This window comes from Triturus cristatus, chromosome 2_1 (genome assembly GCF_964204655.1).
Source record: "Triturus cristatus chromosome 2_1, aTriCri1.1, whole genome shotgun sequence".
Classification (NCBI taxonomy): domain Eukaryota; kingdom Metazoa; phylum Chordata; class Amphibia; order Caudata; family Salamandridae; genus Triturus; species Triturus cristatus.
In genome coordinates, this window is record NC_140581.1 from 876,340,929 (window position 1) to 876,359,236 (window position 18,308).

Sequence of the window (18,308 nt, forward strand, 5' to 3'; positions counted from 1 at the left end):
TAAGTTCAGTGTCCAGCACTTATCTTAATTAAATATAGACTGGAGTGGGAATAGTAAATTAATTCAGTTCAGTGTCCAGCACATACTCTAATTAAATATAGGTTGGAGTGAGAATAGTAAATTTATTAAGTTCAGTGTCCAGCACATACTGTAATTAAATATAGGTTGGAGTGAGAATAGTAAATTTATTAAGTTCAGTGTCCAGCAGTTATCTTCATTTAATATAGACTGGAGTGGGAATAGTAAATTATTTTAGTTCAGTGTCCAGCACTTATCTTAATTTGATATAGACTGGAGTGGGAATAGTAAATTATTTTAGTTCAGTGTCCAGCACCTACGCTAATTTAATATAGGTTGGAGTGAGAATAGTAAATTAATTAAGTTCAGTGTCCAGCAGTTATCTTAATTAAATATAGACTGGAGTGGGAATAGTAAATTAATTAAGTTCAGTGTCCAGCACCTACTCTAATTTAATATAGGTTGGAGTGAGAATAGTAAATTAATTATGTTCAGTGTCCAGCACTTATCTTAATTAAATATAGTCTAGAGTGGGAATAGTAAATTAATTAAGTTCAGTGTCCAGCATCTACCGTAATTAAATATAGATTGGAGTGAGAATAGTAAATTAATTAAGTTCAGTGTCCAGCACTTATCTTAATTAAATATAGATTGGAGTGGGAATAGTAAATTAATTAAGTTCTGTGTCCAGCACATACTCTAATGTAATATAGACTGGAGTGGGAATAGTTAATTAATTAAGTTCAGTGTCCAGCACCTACTCTAATGTAATATAGGTTGGAGTGAGAATAGTAAATTAATTAAGTTCAGTGTCCAGCACTTATCTTAATTAAATATAGACTGGAGTGGGAATAGTAAATTAATTCAGTTCAGTGTCAGCACATACTCTAATTAAATATAGGTTGGAGTGAGAATAGTAAATGTATTAAGTTCAGTGTCCAGCACTTATCTTCATTTAATATAGACTGGAGTGGGAATAGTTAATTATTTTACTTCAGTGTCCAGCACTTATCTTAATTTAATATAGACTGGAGTGGGAATAGTAAATTATTTTAGTTCAGTGTCCAGCACCTACCCTAATTTAATATAGGTTGGAGTGAGAATAGTAAATTAATTAAGTTCAGTGTCCAGCAGTTATCTTAATTAAATATAGACTGGAGTGGGAATAGTAAATTATTTAAGTTCAGTGTCCAGCACCTACTGTAATTTAATATAGGTTGGAGTGAGAATAGTAAATTAATTATGTTCAGTGTGCAGCACTTATCTTAATTAAATATAGACTAGAGTGGGAATAGTAAATTAATTAAGTTCAGTGTCCAGCATCTATCCTAATTAAATATAGATTGGAGTGGGAATAGTAAATTAATTAAGTTCTGTGTCCAGCACATACTGCCAACTCAGTGAATTGTGGTGTACCAGAAACTCACCTCAGAACCCAGAACCCAGTATCCGGCTAGTATTAGTGTCCCATTCGTTATCCGAGATTAGGCTCAGAGATCCCAATGAAAAGACAACCCAGAACAAGCGACTCAGTATACTCTCAGGAATGGTGGGAATCGGAAATACCTGTTCGTATATTATTCTCACATCAGTCCACAACAAGAATCAACAGAGACACGGTGAAAATAAAAAGAGTTTATTTTTATAGACCACGTGTCCTAAGATGCAGTACTTTGGCTAATACAAGCAGACAAATGATTAAAATCAAAACCATCAGCATCGTTACAATACCATAGAATATAAAAGGGGTGATCATATTATAATGACAGTGGATAATACCACCTTCCCTTTACTAAGAAGCTAATATTATTATTATGCTAATAGAAGGTCTCTTAGGCTTGAATAGGGGACCCCATACCTCAAAGATCAGCTTAGTGAAATCACATCACAGGAGCATCAGGAGTCTTCTCGCAGGAAGGCTCGTCTTCGGTCTGAATAATAAACATGATGTCTGTGTTATTAAAAGCACCAACTTTCAGGTATTTACAGCTGCCTGTGTGTTATGTCTAAATAGTGGGTCGATCAACCTAGAGTAGAAAACATGCATTGTCTAACAAACCAGACTGTTTTGTCACGCCATGTACAGACCAAGGTCGCTGCGCAGAGCTCGGGATGGTAACAACAGATTGCTTCCGTGTGAGGCAAAGCTCGAGTCAGCAGTTTGTTTAAGCAATAACATGTAAACGCAGTGTCGTGCGCAAAAGCGGCAAGATGGCTTTCTAACATCTAACGCGGTTATGCTAACTTAACAATGTATGTACGTATTAAGGGAGTCCTCACTACATGCCCCCTTGATCGAAGCACTATACAGTAGGCAAGAAAAAAGAGAATGCAAAGTTCAGTTTCGACAGAGCAGAACAAGGCGTATTCAATTAATAAACAATTTATAGTTCAGGCAAAAGCCGAAAACATGAAAACCGAAAAGGGGAGAAAAAACCAAAAAACCACAAACGTGTGACGGGAAAATTTTTAAAATGTTGCTGTGGACAGCAGTCCAAAGGCACGGGAGAAAAAACCTAGAGGACCACAGTTCACTCAATCCATGAACGTATATGCCGCATACGTGGCCACTGCTTCCAACAAGAAATCGTTTGCAGAGCCACCAAAAGTTTCAGCCATCCAATTAATCAAAGAAAAGGAACATACATGTTCTTCAATGAGCGGAGCCTCTAGCACAATCAGAGGGCAACCGAATTGTTCCTCCAGATAGCTCATATTCAAGAAATCATAGGCTGCTCTTGCGATGTCCCAATTACCCAGGATACCATGCGCCGCACCACAGGCCATAATCCGAACACCAGAACAGGCAAACTCGTGAGACACTAAGGGCCTCATCAGTCGATCATAATCCGGCACCGGAGACACCGTGTTGGTTAAGCACAAATCCAAAGGCCATTCAAAGGGACAATCTAGGCAGTGAAAGACTGGCTGTACGCAGGTGAAGTAGGAATACCGGAAGGATAATCCATACGCCAGGCTCAAAGTCGCCAATGGCAGCGTACCATAATATTCAAGCATCCTGTCACGGAGAAGATGCAGACGGGACAGGTTGTCGTGTGGCACAGAAAGAGCAGCCATTTCGCAGTATGAAAAGTAAAAGCAGCACTCCTGCCACAAGCGCCAGAATCAGCGGGACACCTCCAAAGATGCTCGAGAAAATAGAATGAAAAAATGCCGGAATCACACCAAAAATAGTTTGGAAAGAGGTCACGAGGCCCGAGCCCACACGCTTAAAAAAATGAGCCAGGCCGGTCGTGGACGAGGCATTGAAAATTGTTTGGATCAAAGCACCAAAATGTAGGGGGAGGTCAGTATTCAAAAGCGTCTGTACCTCAGTACGCGTATTTGCAACGTGAAGGACAAATGTTTCACGGGAGGAAGTCAATGGCACCTCCTTTTGGGACAATAGCGCCCTTATTCTGCTCATCTTGTTGAACTCTGCCTTCAAGGTCGGAATCGAAGGCCAGATGGAAACATCCAGCCGCCCATGCGGGGGTGGAAAATAGTCCCAGGGGACCTTCCCTGCCTTTAACGTTTGTAATGTCCATGCAAACTGCATAACAGAACGCAACAGGTTTTGACCATGATACAATACAGACACATCATCATGCACAATATCAACAATTGAAGAAACAATATTGTCCAATGTATAAATACGGGAAGAAAGAGTGCTAATGCTGTTATCAATAACTGCTAATACCTTTTCCATATTAGCCTGATCAATAGCTCTCAATCGTGACGCTGCCTCTATTTGCGACAGTTTCCATACTTCGTTGTAAATAGCATACGCCCACCTTTTGGATCTGCCACCCACAGGACCTTTAACAAAATCATTCAAATCTATTTTGTCATGTAATCTTGATAAATGAACTTTGACAGATGCCAAGGTGGAATGTCGCAGCCAGGATTGACATAACTTTCCTACAGAGTATGTAGTTACGGTATGTGACGACTGAAACCGAGGGTCCACTCGTTGCTGAGTATACCCCGGTTTCAGACCTAGAAAACGACGTTGACATGTATCTGAACTGCTTTGCCAAACTAACCATCCATCACTACTAAATTTCGAAATATTGAAAGATGTATTAGAAATCAATGACTGCAAAGCAGGAAGGGACAGATCTGTGTGGTTATCCCAATTGGGGTAAGCACCCAGATCCGGCACAGAAGGTGACTTTAGTTGTTTAGAAGTGTCCAATCCGAAACAGGTGGTTCGGAAGATGGTTGAATTTAAAAACAACATATGATTTGGTACAAGACAGGCACGATGCAAAGCTTCAGTTCCCTGAACCTGCCACGGTTTGGAACCCCAAACCGATTTAAGATCAATAGTAGCCTTGCATAGATCATAACCTTTGATTGACAACTCGTCCATAAAGGACTTAGAATAAAGTAACTTGGTGTGTGTGAGTCTAACCTTTGTGGCAGACTCAGGCATAACCTTAAAATAAAAGGAAGCCGGGTTGGAAACACTGAAATCAGTAAAATAAGTATACTAATGTAGGTGAACTGCCGAAAGAGGGAGTGGGACAGTGTTCCCATTGGGTAAAATTTACAAAATTACGAAAAGTGTTTTCTTTATGCAGAAAGTGATTGCCATAATGTTGAAAACAATATTGTTCCGCATAATTAGCCGCATTTTCATATAAATCTTCAGCATCAAAAGCGGCATAATATTTCAAATCTGAAAACAGTGCTTCAATGGCGTGAACATCCCAATCATCAGAACGTATGTTTTGCTTAACCACATCACCCATAGAAACACGAAATACATTAGGTACAATATTTTCTTTAGGTGTTTGGAGTAATATCTGTAGTGGAAACATAAAGAGATGGAATATATACGTTAGTTATTTATTTGAGTAAAGATAAATTAGTGTTTTAGTTTAATTTGGCAGTTTAGTTAGAAAATAATATTTACTTACGTTTTTAGAATAGTAGTAGGATGTAGGTTTCTTCTGTTTAGCAGAGTTTCTTCTTCGTTCAATGCTTTGGTTTAAGGCACAGTAGAAGACTTGTTTTAATTGGTTTATATAGTGGTTTTAAATTGTTTCTTGAATGTTATTGGTTGTTTTCTGTATGTGGCCTTTCTATTGGATGGTTTGAATTTTTTTTAGTTAATTCGTTTCCTTTTATGGAAAATGCTAAGTAAGAGTATATTTAGTTTTAAAGGAGGAGAGTTTTAAATCATTATATATAAAAAGATTGTTTATAATGTGTAGTGAATGTTTTTTAAATGTGTTCGAAATGCCAATGTGATAATTATTTCAGTGTTTTTTTATTATGTTGTTAAATATTGAGATCGCTATAAATGTTATGTTTATGTTTAAGTAGAATCTCATTTGAAAAATGTATGTTTTGGGAAAATATTGTCTTTATGTTGTTTAAAATATTGGTTTTATTAGTGTTAGAATTGTCGATATATTTAAAAAAAACGATATTATTGATGTCTATATTTTGGTTATCGATATTTGTGACATGTGTCATATTTATTTACTCATGTCGATATTTAGTATTGCGATATTTATGTGTGCGATTTTTGTGTGATCGATATAATTGTATTTCGATATTGTAGTGTCGATATTAGTGTCGTTTTTTAAATAAGTATACAATGTCGATATTTTTGATGTCGATATATTTGATGCGATATTTGTGTAGTTCGATAATGTGTCTGTCGATAATATGTCAGAGATCCCCTGGATGACTGACTGCTCAAAGCAAAGTCACCAGAGATGGTGCTGCATCATTTGCGGGTAACAACACAACTATTGTTCGAGTTGGGGTTTTCGATAAATGTGCCCAAATCTCACCTGGTGCCCTCTCAGCGCAAACTGTTCATACGGGCAGTACTGGACACTACTGTGAATCGGGCCTTCCCGCCTCCACAGAGGATTCAAGACATCCAGGCTATGATTCCACTTTTTCAGAATGGAGGTGCTGTTCCAGTCTTGAAGGTCTTGCGCCTGCTCGGTCTGTTCCCTTCCTGCATACTGTTGGTCAAACATGCATGCTGGCATATGAGGGCCCTCCAGTGGTGCCAGTGCAAGCAGTGGTTTCAACAAAACAGAGATCTGGAAGAGGTGGTTAGAATCTCCTGAGACACTGCAGCGGATCTACTATGGTCAAGTGTTCCGGGCAACCTGTCTCAAGGGAAGCCGTTTCAGCCTCCTTCTCCGGTGGCCACAGTCATAACCGATGCCTCCACTCTAGGGTTAGGAGCCCATCTGGGGTATCTGGAGGTCTTTGGTCTTTGGTCTCCAGAGGAAAGATTGTTCACATCAATCTTCTAGAATTGCGGGCGATACGTTAGGCTCTCAAGGCCTTCCTCCCTTCCCTTTGCGGGCAGTCGGTTCAACACTAGTGCGGTTATATCAATAAATAGGGAGGTGTAGGATCGTATCTTCTCTGCAGAGTGGCTCTGCGACTCTGATCCTGGGCTCATGACCATCCGATTTGCGGAATCACAAATCATCTGGCTGGAGAGCTGAATATGCATGCATACAGTCTCAGTCGGCAGTATTCGGCCGATCACGAATGACTTCTCCATCCAGAGGTGGTCCTTTACATTTTCAGGAGGTAGGGGTTTCCTCAGTATCTGGCATGGGGAGCATTGGGGGGCGTGTTTCAGTTAGATTGGGGCTCACAGCTTCTTTACGCGTTCCCCTCTATACCCTTGACTCCTCGAGTTCTGAGGAAGACTTGCCAAGACCGTAGCCAAGTTATATTGATCGCCCCAGATTGGTCACGAAGGATATGGTACACAGACCTCCTTTGCCTCTCATTGCACCCTGCACTCCCTCTCCCTCTCAGGGCAGACTTCCTCTCACAGACAAATGAGCAGGTTCTACACCCCCACCTCCAGACTTTCATGCCTGGAGATTGAACTAGCCAACCTGAGTTGCTTCTCTGTCCCACCGGATGTGGTGGACGTTATATTATCAGCCAGAAGACAATACACCAAATCTGTATATTCTGGTAGGTGGGCCAAGTTTGTTAAATGGTGTGGAGAGAGATTGATTGATCCTTTACAGGCCCATTTGTTTGATGTTCTGAGTTTCTCTCTTTCTCTAGCGCAACAGGGTTGTGTGGTGGCTACTGTTAAGGGCTACTTGTCTGCCTTGTAAGAGTTTCGTTGTTTAAGTCTCCCATACTTATGAGACTTATTAAGGGTCTCACTTATAGGTTTCCTCCCACTCCTTTTATCATGCCTCATCGAGATTTGAATTTGGTTCTCACATTCTTGATGGGTTCACCCTTTGAACCATTACATTGTTTTCCCTTAACGTTTCTAGCGTTTAAAACTATATTTTTGGTTGCAATCACTTTCACTAGGAGGGTGTGTGAATTGCAAGCTCTTGGCTCCAACCCTTGTTTCACATCATTCCATGCAGATAAGATGGTTCTTAGGACCAGAGTTGCTTTCCTGCCTAAGGTGGTCACTCCTTTCCACTTGAGGCAGTCCATCACCTTACCTACATTCTACCCTCCTCCTCACCCTTCAAAGGAGAAGGAGAGACTTCATCGCCTGAACCCCAAGAGGGCGGACATCATTCCATGCAGTTAAGATGGTTCTTAGGACCAGAGCTGCTTTCCTGCTTATGATGGTCACTCCTTTCCGTTTGGGGCAGCCCATCACCTTACCCACATTCTACCCTGACCCTTCAAAGAGAAGGAGAGACTTAATCGCCTGGACTCCAAGAGGGCGGTCAGCTTCTACTTTGATAGAACCAAGGACTTCAGGTTGGACGATTATGTGGGCAAGATGAAGAGCAAGCTGTCCACAAAACAAAGCTGTCCAGGTGGATCATCCTGTTTATCAAGATCTGCTATGCCTTTGCAAAGAAGGAACCTCCTGAAGGTATTTGCATTCATTCTACTAGAGTTAAGTCTTCTTCTTCTGCTTTGGCTAGAACGGTCCCTGTGGTAGACATCTGCAAGGTGGCAACTTGGGCCTCCCTCCACACTTTTGCAAAGCACTATTGCTATTTAATAAATGTAACTGTTTTTCTAAATTGGTGTGGGATTTTTCTTGTGTGGTGTTTTCACTTTATTGCTGTTTGAGTGCTGCATAGTTACTTTACACATTGCCTCCAAGGTAAGCCTGGCTTTTGTGCCAAGATGCCAGAGGATTAACACAGGTTAATTTAGTGACTTGTATGGTTCACCCTGACAAGGATTGTGGCTGTTGCTTGAGAAAGGCTCACACCCCCCTCAACCAACAACCTAATTTCTCACTCCCTATCTCCTCGACATCTATGCATTCTTCTGCACAGTTGATCACGCCCCTCTTAATTACTACCATTCCCACTTAAGATAAAAGGCTTGTCATTGCTCTGGTTTTCTTTCTTCTTTGATCACTCCAACTGCTATTAATGCAAGGGATGTTCCCCAGACAGGATCCCTTGCCCCCCTAATCTTATAAATTACCTTACTCAGAGGGATCACCTATTGCTTTTGATTCTTTTGCCACCTAGTTTTGAACAACACCATGTTCAGCTTCTCCTTTACAGGATTTTTCCTGTGCTCTAGTCAGATATCATAGACTATTCACAGCCGCTTGTCAGTAAATTGGCCCTCCAGCTTCTCAAGCTACACTCTACCAAATCTGACAGAAATTACTTTCCTGCTCCTCTCTTCACTTCTTGGTGGCCTCTCTTATTTTCCTCAGACATTCTCACCCTCAAATGAAGCTGGCATTCTTTACTTCTATATGAACCGCTACCAACCTCTACCTCATTGACATATACAGAATTGTGCAACACATTTGCTTGATTGCAAAAGTCTCATCTTTGGCCTTCCACAGTACCGCTTTACCCCCCTTGACAAGTTATAAATTTCAGTACATGCTTCCTATTCCACCTGACCAATCCAGCTGAACGTCTCACTACCACCAACAGACAGGCTGGCTCTTAGCAAAAATAAGCCATTGACATTTCTCGCACTTGTCTTTTATGCTGCACACAACCTGCCACCCTCCTATCTGGCAAATGGCACCACGGTCTATACTCACCCATGCTTTGCAGTCAGCAACCATACCTCCTAGATTAACAGAGAGCCCATGTGCAGCATCCCTGTCCAGCTCTTGGTAACTTCCTTTCAAGAAGTAAGAAAGCAAATAATCCACACCTCTTTTCTGAACGAGCAGGCATTTCTTACCTTGCTAGGCAAAGTGATATTTCCCCCTTGCCCTGGCGTCCTATCAAAATAGCAACATCAGAGTTGCTCTTTGTGAACGCCGAGTATCACCCCCCTCCTAGAAATGGCTCGGTTGTAATTTATGGCTCAGGACAACCAACCTCAGTGACCTATTTCCACTGTTGTCACCAACTTAATCTCACACGGGATAATATTTAAGATGTAGATGTAGATTTGTAGAGATCAGACCACTCACCTTCTATTGCCTCTCCCCTATCAATGGCTCAAATTATCTAGCCATCAACTTTGTTATTCTTAAGTTTCGCTTATGGAAACTATAGTACAGCATTGTTGTATTCAGTCATTGCTACAGGAATTAACATAATGCGTCGTTTTAAACCTGATGACATCACAGATTGGACCTACTCTTTCCAGAACAGCTCCATTCTGCTGCTTAGGGTTTACAGGCAGAGCAAAGAGAAAACCTAACTTAAGTAAACATGGCGCGTTAAGGTGTCATTACACATGGGGGGATATTTACGCCGTGTTTGCGTCACAAGAGTGATGCAAATTTCTAATTCACTTTCCAGCGCTAAACTTGTTTAGTGCAGGAAATAACATGAAAATAACGCAAAGCAGCGCCTTTGTATTACTTTGCGCCAAGGGGGAGTGAGTACCATGGGTGGAGCATGGGTGTTCCCATGCAATCACCCAAGGTTTCTGACTCTAAACCCAATTTACTAAATAAAGTAGACAGGGTTTAGCGTCAGAAAACTGCACCCTTTTGAATTAGGTACAAGAAAGGAGAAATGCATTCATTTCTCCTTCCTTTTTAGGTCTCGCCTGACCCAGCGCATGCGCTGGTCTGGCGAGACTTATTGGGAGGGCTCCAAAAAGTGCTACCAGGCCAGCCTAGAGCTACAGTGCATGTGCGTGGGTGCGCGCGCCGTGCTTGACCGCGACTACTTTGACTTTCACGGCCGCTTTGATGTTTGATCGCGATCGCAATCACTTTCACGGCCGCTTGGCATAGCCAATAGGTCTCGCTTTTGGGACCTTATAAGTATTTAGTTATGCAACTGTTGCATGGCTAAACACTTATAAGGTCCCAAAGGCGAGACCTATTGGTTATGCCAATGTTTGTTCGACTTTAGATGTGTGCTGCATTGTACAGCACACATACAAAGAAGGAAAATGGTTAAGTCTATGCGTAGTATTTTGTATTGGAAGGATAACCTTCCAGTACACAACCTATGCTAGACTCATGGAGCACCATTGAACCATGGCGCAAAGGTGTCTCTGTGGTGCACTGCAGCTGATTTTAGTGACACCACTAGGGAAAGGGTAGGAGAGTGCCAAATTCCGCTAAATTTGACACTCTGCTCCTCTCTCCTTTTCACGCAGCGCAGAGCAACATTTGCGGCTGCTACACTGTGCTGCATGAAAAAGTGGTAAATCTGCCCAATTGAGTGTTAACCCTCCTGGCGCCCTATTATGTAAAGGGTGCAATTTCCCTATTTGCTCCTGGTGCACCTAAAACAGGTGCGCCAGGTGTAAACAGAGAAAGTGCACTGTATTACATGGAACGCGCTGCTCCCAAGACAGCGGCGAACTTGCGCTGCCCCCAAGGCAGCGCATTCATGTGAAAAACAGAGCGGTTGCTTTGTAACCACTTCTTTGAACCTGCCAGCATTTTGAAGGGGGATTAGAAATCCCCTAGCAGGCGGGTGCAGTGAGTGCACCAGCCTTCAAGGGGATGTCTTGGGGTTCCATGGGACCCCTTTGCCCCCTCCGGAGGGCTGCTATCAGGGGATGCACTAACGGTGCACCACCTTTTAGGTGGTGCACTGTCAGTGCGCCTGCTGACAGCTTCTTTGCCTCTGCAAATGCATCAATAATACGGTGCGGGCACATAGGCAAAGGGATTCCCTCATTTGCATGGAGCCACGCCCCCATACAAATGAGGGAATGCCCTCTGAATTTAGCGCTGGAACTTTATGTGCGCCAGCGTTATCGGTATTAAAGAAGTGCATACACAAGCGTCTGCAGCCCCTTCTGAAATACCAAAGTGCCCCGGGGGCACGCAAAGTGGGCGCAAACGCCTGTTGCGCCCCCGGGGCACTTCCATAATACAGCCCCAGGTGTATCTGTAGTGAAGAGGGGCAGACATACATCGGTATTATTACACAGTGAACTCAGATGAGGGTCTCAAGGCGCTGAGGGGGGAATGAGGTCTGCTGATCCGTCTGGGCGCTGGGGTTCAGTTGAAGAGCCAGGTCTTAAGATCCTTCCTTATTTGGGTCAGCGATGGGGCTTGCCTGAGGTGGAGAGGCAGGGTGTTCCAGGTCTTGGCGTGAGGTAGGAGAAGTATCTTCCTCTGGTCCTGGTCTTCTGGATCCAGAGCATGGTGGCCAGGGCCAGTTGGGCGGAGCAGAGGTGTCTGGTGGGTACGTGGAATGAGAGGAGGTGGTTCAGATAGGCTGATCCTGCGTCATGGAGGGCTTTGTAGGCGTGTGTGAGGAGCTTGAAAGTGACTCTTTTGTTGATTGGAGTTCTCGCAAGTGTTCAGTGATGTGGCTGCGGCGTGCGATGTTAAAGGCCAGTCTGGCTGTGGCGTTTTGAACGTTCCGTAGTTTCCTGAGGTGTATCTGGGTGATGCCGCCATAGAGTGAGTTGACGTAGTCGAGTCTGCTTCTGATGACAGCGGGGGTGATGGTCTCTCTGGATTCGGTGGGAATCCATCTGAAGGCCTTTCGAAGCAGGCGAAGGGTGTAGAAGCATTATGAGGAGACGGCCTTGATCTAGCGGTTTATTGTGAGCGAGGAGTCCAGTATGATGCCGAGGTTTTGTATGTGGTCAGTGGGTGTGTGGGGGCGTTCCTAGTGTTGCAGGCCCCCAGTAGTCATCCCAAGCTGAGGGGGTGGATCCCAGGATGAGGACTTCCGTAATGTCCCAGTTGAGTTTGAGGTAGCTGTCTCTCATCCATGACAGCCTTCATCCAATTGTGGAAGTTGTTTCTGGTGGCTGTGGGTTCGGCGGTGAGGGAGAGGATCAGCTGGGTCTCATTGTCATAGGAGACAATGTTGAGTCCGTGGTTCCTGATGATGGCTGCGAGTGAGGTCATGTAGACGTTGAATAGGACGGGGCTCATCTAAAAATAAATGGCGGATATACGGAACCTTTGGCGATCAAGCGTGGTACACGGCAGGGTTGTCCATCTTCACCCTTGCTTTTCGCTTTGTATATCGATCCACTTATCCGAAGATTAGAGGCCATTGAAGGAATACACCCAATTATATCACAGGGACTGGAGTCTAAGATACTGGCCTACGCGGATGATATCGCGGTGATAACCTCTAAACCTGGGGAAGCATTAGTGGCAATTGAAAGCGAAGCTTCAGTCTTCGGGTCGGTTTCTGGATATGCACTTAATCAAACAAAAACGCAAATTGTGAAAAATAAGCTGACTGTGATTGATGATTCTAGGGTGGTAGACTCGGCAACATATCTTGGTATAGTTATAACCGCAGATTTGGATATTTTAGTAGAGAGAAATATCAAACCAATTATACAACAAGTTACAAAAGATTTGGATAGAATGAATAATCTCCATTTATCAATAGTTGGATGTACTAATGTTGTTAAGATGATAATATTGCCCAAAATTCTATATCTTTTCAGGACAATCCCTCTGGAATTTGAGAAAAGATGGTTTGTAACCTTAGAACATCTGGTTAACAGATTTATATGGGCCCATGGCAAAACAAGAAGAGCAATGCGATTTATGTCACTCCCGAGGGAAAGAGGAGGCTGGTCAGTTCCTGATTTCCGGATGTATTATTGGGCTGCAGCTCTACAATATATGGGGATTCTAGTTGGTGCGCAGGATAAGGAACTATCAAATGGTCTTCCAGAGATATACAAACTATTGTTAGGAGAAGAAGCAACTAATTGTTTTCTACAATTTAAAGAACCTAGCTACTTTAAGCGGACTAGATTCAAGACAATCTTTGCAGCTTATAAAATTTGGAGGGCATTAGGGAAGAAAATAGGTATTGGTAGGATACATTACTATACATAGTTATATAAGAACCCCAATTTTCCGGAAACTTTTTCCGATAGAGTTATGGCAGATTGGGGGCGACTGGGAATCCAAAAGGTTGGAGACATTATGGGGGTAAGGGGAATCTTTTCTTTTGCGGAAATCCAGGCTTCATATGGGGTGGATAAAATACACTTCTTTAAATATCTACAGATCCGTAGTTTTTTAAAGGAGAAGACAGGTGGGGTGATTGGGTTCTCCCCAATAAAAATTATGGATACACTAAAAAAGGGTCAAGAATGTACTATTAAGAAAATATATTCTGATCTGGCTTTATTAAAGGCTGATGATATTGAAAAACATGGTAAAAAATGGGGAGATAAACTTGGTATAAAACAGGAGGTTTTTGAAAGGTCGCTAGAACTGGGACAAACTGTTCTTTGTCTAGCAGGATTACAGGCCCAACACTATAAAACTATTTTTTAATTATATTATACTCCTGCAAAAATCGCCCAATGGGGCGGGCAGGAGGGAATTACGTGCCCTAGATACGAGTGTAATGAGGCAGATTTGATCCATATGATGTCAACCTGTCCTAATCTGATGAACTTAAAAGGAGAAATTGAGAAATTTTTTATCCATTCTCTAAAAATTAAGCTGCATCTTAACTCAGCAATAATCCTGTTGGGAATTGGGGAAGAAGATGCAGCATTAAGGACCTCAGAATATTTTATATTTCTATCTATGGCGGTCTTACGAATCTGTATCTGCACGGCGTGGTTAGATCCTAACCCACCAACCTTTCAGCAATGGATTTCCAGGCTTCTTTCAATCTTCAACCTCGAAAGAGGAATTTATGATCGGAAAGGGAAGAAGGGGAGGATATTAGGGGAACGTATTTGGGGTCCTGTACAGAATTGGAAGAAAGAGCTACAAGGTACTACTGTACGAGCTAATTAGTTTTGTGATTTATAGTCTAAAGAAAAAGGAACGCACTTAGCTTTACTCTTTTTTGCAATGTACCTCTAAATCTATGCTGTATTATGTTTTAGTCTTTTATTATTTAGTTTTTTTTTCCCCCTTTTGGTTTCTTTTTCTTCTCATGTACCCAGTGTAAAATGAAATATATGATTAATTGCTGTGCTTTTTATGAAAAATAAAAAAAATAAAAAAAAGAATAGGACGGGGCTCAGGGAGGAGCCTTGGGGCACTCTGCAGCTGATTTCTGTGGGTTCCGAGAGGAATGGTGGTAGTCAGACTGTATGTGTTCGACCGGTGAGGAAGGAGTGGATCGAGTCCAGGGCTTTGTCGCGGATGCCGGTATCGTGGAGTCTCGTGCCAGTCGAAGATTAAGTGGCTGTCGTCATGGCCACAAAGAGGGCGTTCTCGGTACTGTGGTTGCTTCGGAAGCCGGAACGGGAGATGTCCAGGACAGGGTTGGCTTCAATGAACTCTGAGAGTTGGACATTGATGGACTTCTCGATGACGTCAGCTGGGAAGGGGAGCTGGGAGATGCGTCTGAAGTTCTTGAGGTCTGTCAGGTTGGCGGGTGGCTTTTTCAGCAGGGGGTTGATCTCGGTGTGTTTCCTGTCATCAGGTAAGGTGGCTGTCTCGATGGAGCAGTTGATGGGGCAGCGTAGCTCGGGGTCGATGGAGGTGGCAGCTCCGTGGAAGACTTGGTGCAGGCAGAGGTCTGAGGGGGACCCGGAGTGGATGCTCCTCATGGTCTTGAGCATGTTGTATGTGGTGAGCGAGGTCCAGTTAAGCAGGATCTGTTGGGGGCATTGGGGTTGGGTGCGGTGGTAGCGGGTGTGGTTGGAGGGTCTTGACTGTCACAACTGTCGTAGATATTAGGAGGACCTATATACTGCTTGTTATTCTTCCTTTCCATGTTTTCCCACCTGAGGACTGCGGCTGTTTGTAGCAGCTGCATTCTCCAGAATAGATCAACAAGTCTACAGAGCTGTGGAGGACATTGTAATTGCGTCATTGCCAGTCACTTTCAATAACTGGCCTGGTTGAAATTAAAGGGCTACTCATAATGAATCCCAAGAAGTATTATTTGCTGTCTGTTTCTGACACTGCATTCCTGATCCACGAAACCGCGTGTAGGGGCGATGATGCCAGGAGTGTTAAGAGGGCAAGGCAAGGATTTTCACAGATGCTTCTGGCTTTCCCATCTGATGGGTCCTATTCCAAACACAACTTTGAGAAGGAAAAGCATGAGGGATAAGGTGCAGCATCTGTATGTAAGGCAGTGCCTGTAAACCCTGTATCAAGAAATGCCCGCCTTTAGCAGCCATTTTTCTGTCTGTCAATCCGACAAATTACAGTAACAACAAGTGCCAGCAGCAGTCTTTGTAAAGGAAGGTCTCGAAAGTATGCTTCCCACAATTGTCTGATGGGGGTAGAATTTTTCAAATTTGGCACAGCTCTGGCCAAGTGACAAACATAGAGAAGTAATAATAGTATGAGAGCAAAGTCAGAAATGGTGTCAATTTAGATACTTAAATGTGGCAGCTGGTGGGAAAATGGGCAAAGTAGATGAGTACAGTATGTCAATGTATTCTCATAACAGGAGATTTGTAAAGTGATTGATAGGGCACAAAAATCCTTTCTGAGGATAGGAGGGTTTTAAATAAATGAAAAATGGACATTCACCTTGAGTGAAGCTCATCAGTTACACGCATTTATAGATTGTAAAATTCCATGATTGGATATATTGAATGTAAAAAATGAGTAATGTTCTTTCGCCCACAGACAGTAATGGCTCATGGATGTCAACTGAGCAACGAAGAGCTGGACATTTTTCGAGCGAACGGAGCTGCCATTTCTCATTGTCCCAACTCAAATATTTCGTGAGTATCGCGACGGGTTAATCGAACACTAAACCTTTAAAGGGCTATTCACATGAGTAATTATGCATTTGTCTGAAAAAATTGTGTGTAAGGTAATAGCGCCTCTCCTCTCCTGGAGCAGATTGTCATCTTCGGCCATATTTGTAGGGCATCTTGCAGTTTTTCGTCAGTCCGCATCATTTTCATCCGGATTTCTTTCAAACGGGATCATTCCGAAATGTCTTTATACCGCAGTTGTAATGAAGGTTTCCACCAACTGTGTCCAGTGAATCATCCTCCATTAGGCAAGCACTAACATTAAGAAAACAGACCTCACATATATCTTCACTTTCTTAATTATAGGGTACAACCCTCATAAACACTGTATCAATTAATAATCCACTCAGAACCGAGGAAAGAGTCTCTACCACCTTTGTCCACCAGGGGAACATCCATCCGAGCAAGTCAGAATTATTTTACTAAGAGTTTACAGTGTAAGGCAGGGCCAGTTGACAATATTTGTGATATTGTATTGCTCTAGCCCACTCTGAGTATGTGAATGGAGTAGCCCAGTCTCTTTCCCACTTGGCCTAAACTTTCAGAAGCTCCTAATTTCGATATCCTATCAATGCTTTATTAGGCTGGAGACCCTCCTAACATCCATCGATGAGGTCTATGAACTCCTCCAACTTAGCTGACTCTGGGGGCACTGTCCCAAAAATCCTTCTTAGCATTGCTGAGCTGCAGCCGTCATCTTGGCGAATGTTAGAAACTGACCTGGGCCTTTCAGGAACCTTCTTCTAGCTTCCTCAAATATAAGAAATTCCTCTCCCTCATATAAATCTCTTAGGTCCCTACACCCTCCTTCAAGCCAGCACGCTGTCAAAACATTTGAAAACTCCATATTCCTATATTAGACAGGTAAGGGATTCCCACACCACCTATTTAAAATATCGATCCCAATTCTAGGACATCAACTGCACGAAGTAGAGGACCCCCCGTTCGGTCCACTACATTACCAGGTGCATTGTCCCCAGAGACTCCAGCTGGTAGCAGTGACAGATGTTGCATTTGGGGCGCCAAATAATAGCATTCAAAATTGGCAATGCCACACCTCACTTTTCATAGGGTCATTTGAGTGTACGGAGTTTATTTCCAGGTTTTGATCCACATAGAGGAGTGTGTTCAGTACAGTATTAAGTCTACAGAACACAGTTCTAGGCAACAGGGTCATCACTTCCTGAAAAGACCAGGGTCATCTTGGAAGCAATATAATTTTACAAATGGCCCATTTTCCCATAAGTGACAGCGGGAGTCTCTTCCACAAGCAAGGGAACGCTCCATGCCCTTCATGATCTTTATAGTGTTAATTTCTAGATCCCTTTGAATGGTATGAGCTATATGTATTCCCGGTAAACAGCCCTTACTATGAATCCGGCACCGCGCATGTTGTTACAACGTGGTCGTTACAATGACCGCGTTGTAACAACTCATACCATTACCCCGCAAGGCGTTACAACAACTTGAGGAGGGGGGAGAAGGTGTTGGATTTTAAACCTGCTGTCCGCACAGACTGGAGTTGGAATAGTTATTATACTATTCGAACTTCCAGTGCCCCCCTCTGCATGCCGTTGTTACGACTTGCGGGGTAATGGTATGCGTTTTCTTCTGCCAGCTCCAGTCTCAAACGGAAGACATCCTTTACTACGCAACCTTTACAACACGATACTTTTACATCGCGGTTTTCACAACGCAAGTTGTTACAACGACTTGCGCTGGATAGCGCTGTACACTAAGGAATAGTATGATATACTATTCCAACACCTTCCCTACTGTCCGCACAGACTGGAGTTGGAATAGTAAATCATACTATTCCAAAGTCCAGCGCCCCCAGCGCAAGTCTTTGTAATGACTTGCGAAGTAAAAACCACAATGTAACATACCGCGTTATAATGGAATGCGTTGTATCGTCATATATTCGTCTCAAACCGTTAATCAGTGGTTCCACATCCAGTAGAACAGCAGGGGCAACAACGGGCACCACTGACGTGTACCTCTTCCCAATTCCCAACTTGGCGACAACCAGTTTCAAGGTCTTGACACGTGCCGAGGAATAGAAGTATAACAGCCTCACCCACAGCATGAAAAAGGGGCCTAAGTTCACAGCCTCCAGGACCTGGAACACATAGTCCATCCAAACATATATCAAGGGCTTTCTCGAGATCGAGCAAATTCACCACATATTCCCAGACCTGAGCATGCAAGTAGTGTTCCAC

General features: G+C 43.1%; 1 protein-coding gene across 2 annotated transcripts in view; it reads left to right on the forward strand.

Moving 5' to 3' along the window:
* Positions 1–18,308, forward strand: part of GDA (guanine deaminase) — a 700,191-nt gene that overhangs the window by 595,215 nt on the left and 86,668 nt on the right. For both annotated transcript variants that reach the window (XM_085633026.1, XM_085633025.1), the window contains exon 10: positions 15,956–16,053. In XM_085633026.1, the coding sequence (XP_085489152.1) occupies positions 15,956–16,053 (98 nt within the window). The remainder of the gene's footprint in view (positions 1–15,955; positions 16,054–18,308) is intronic.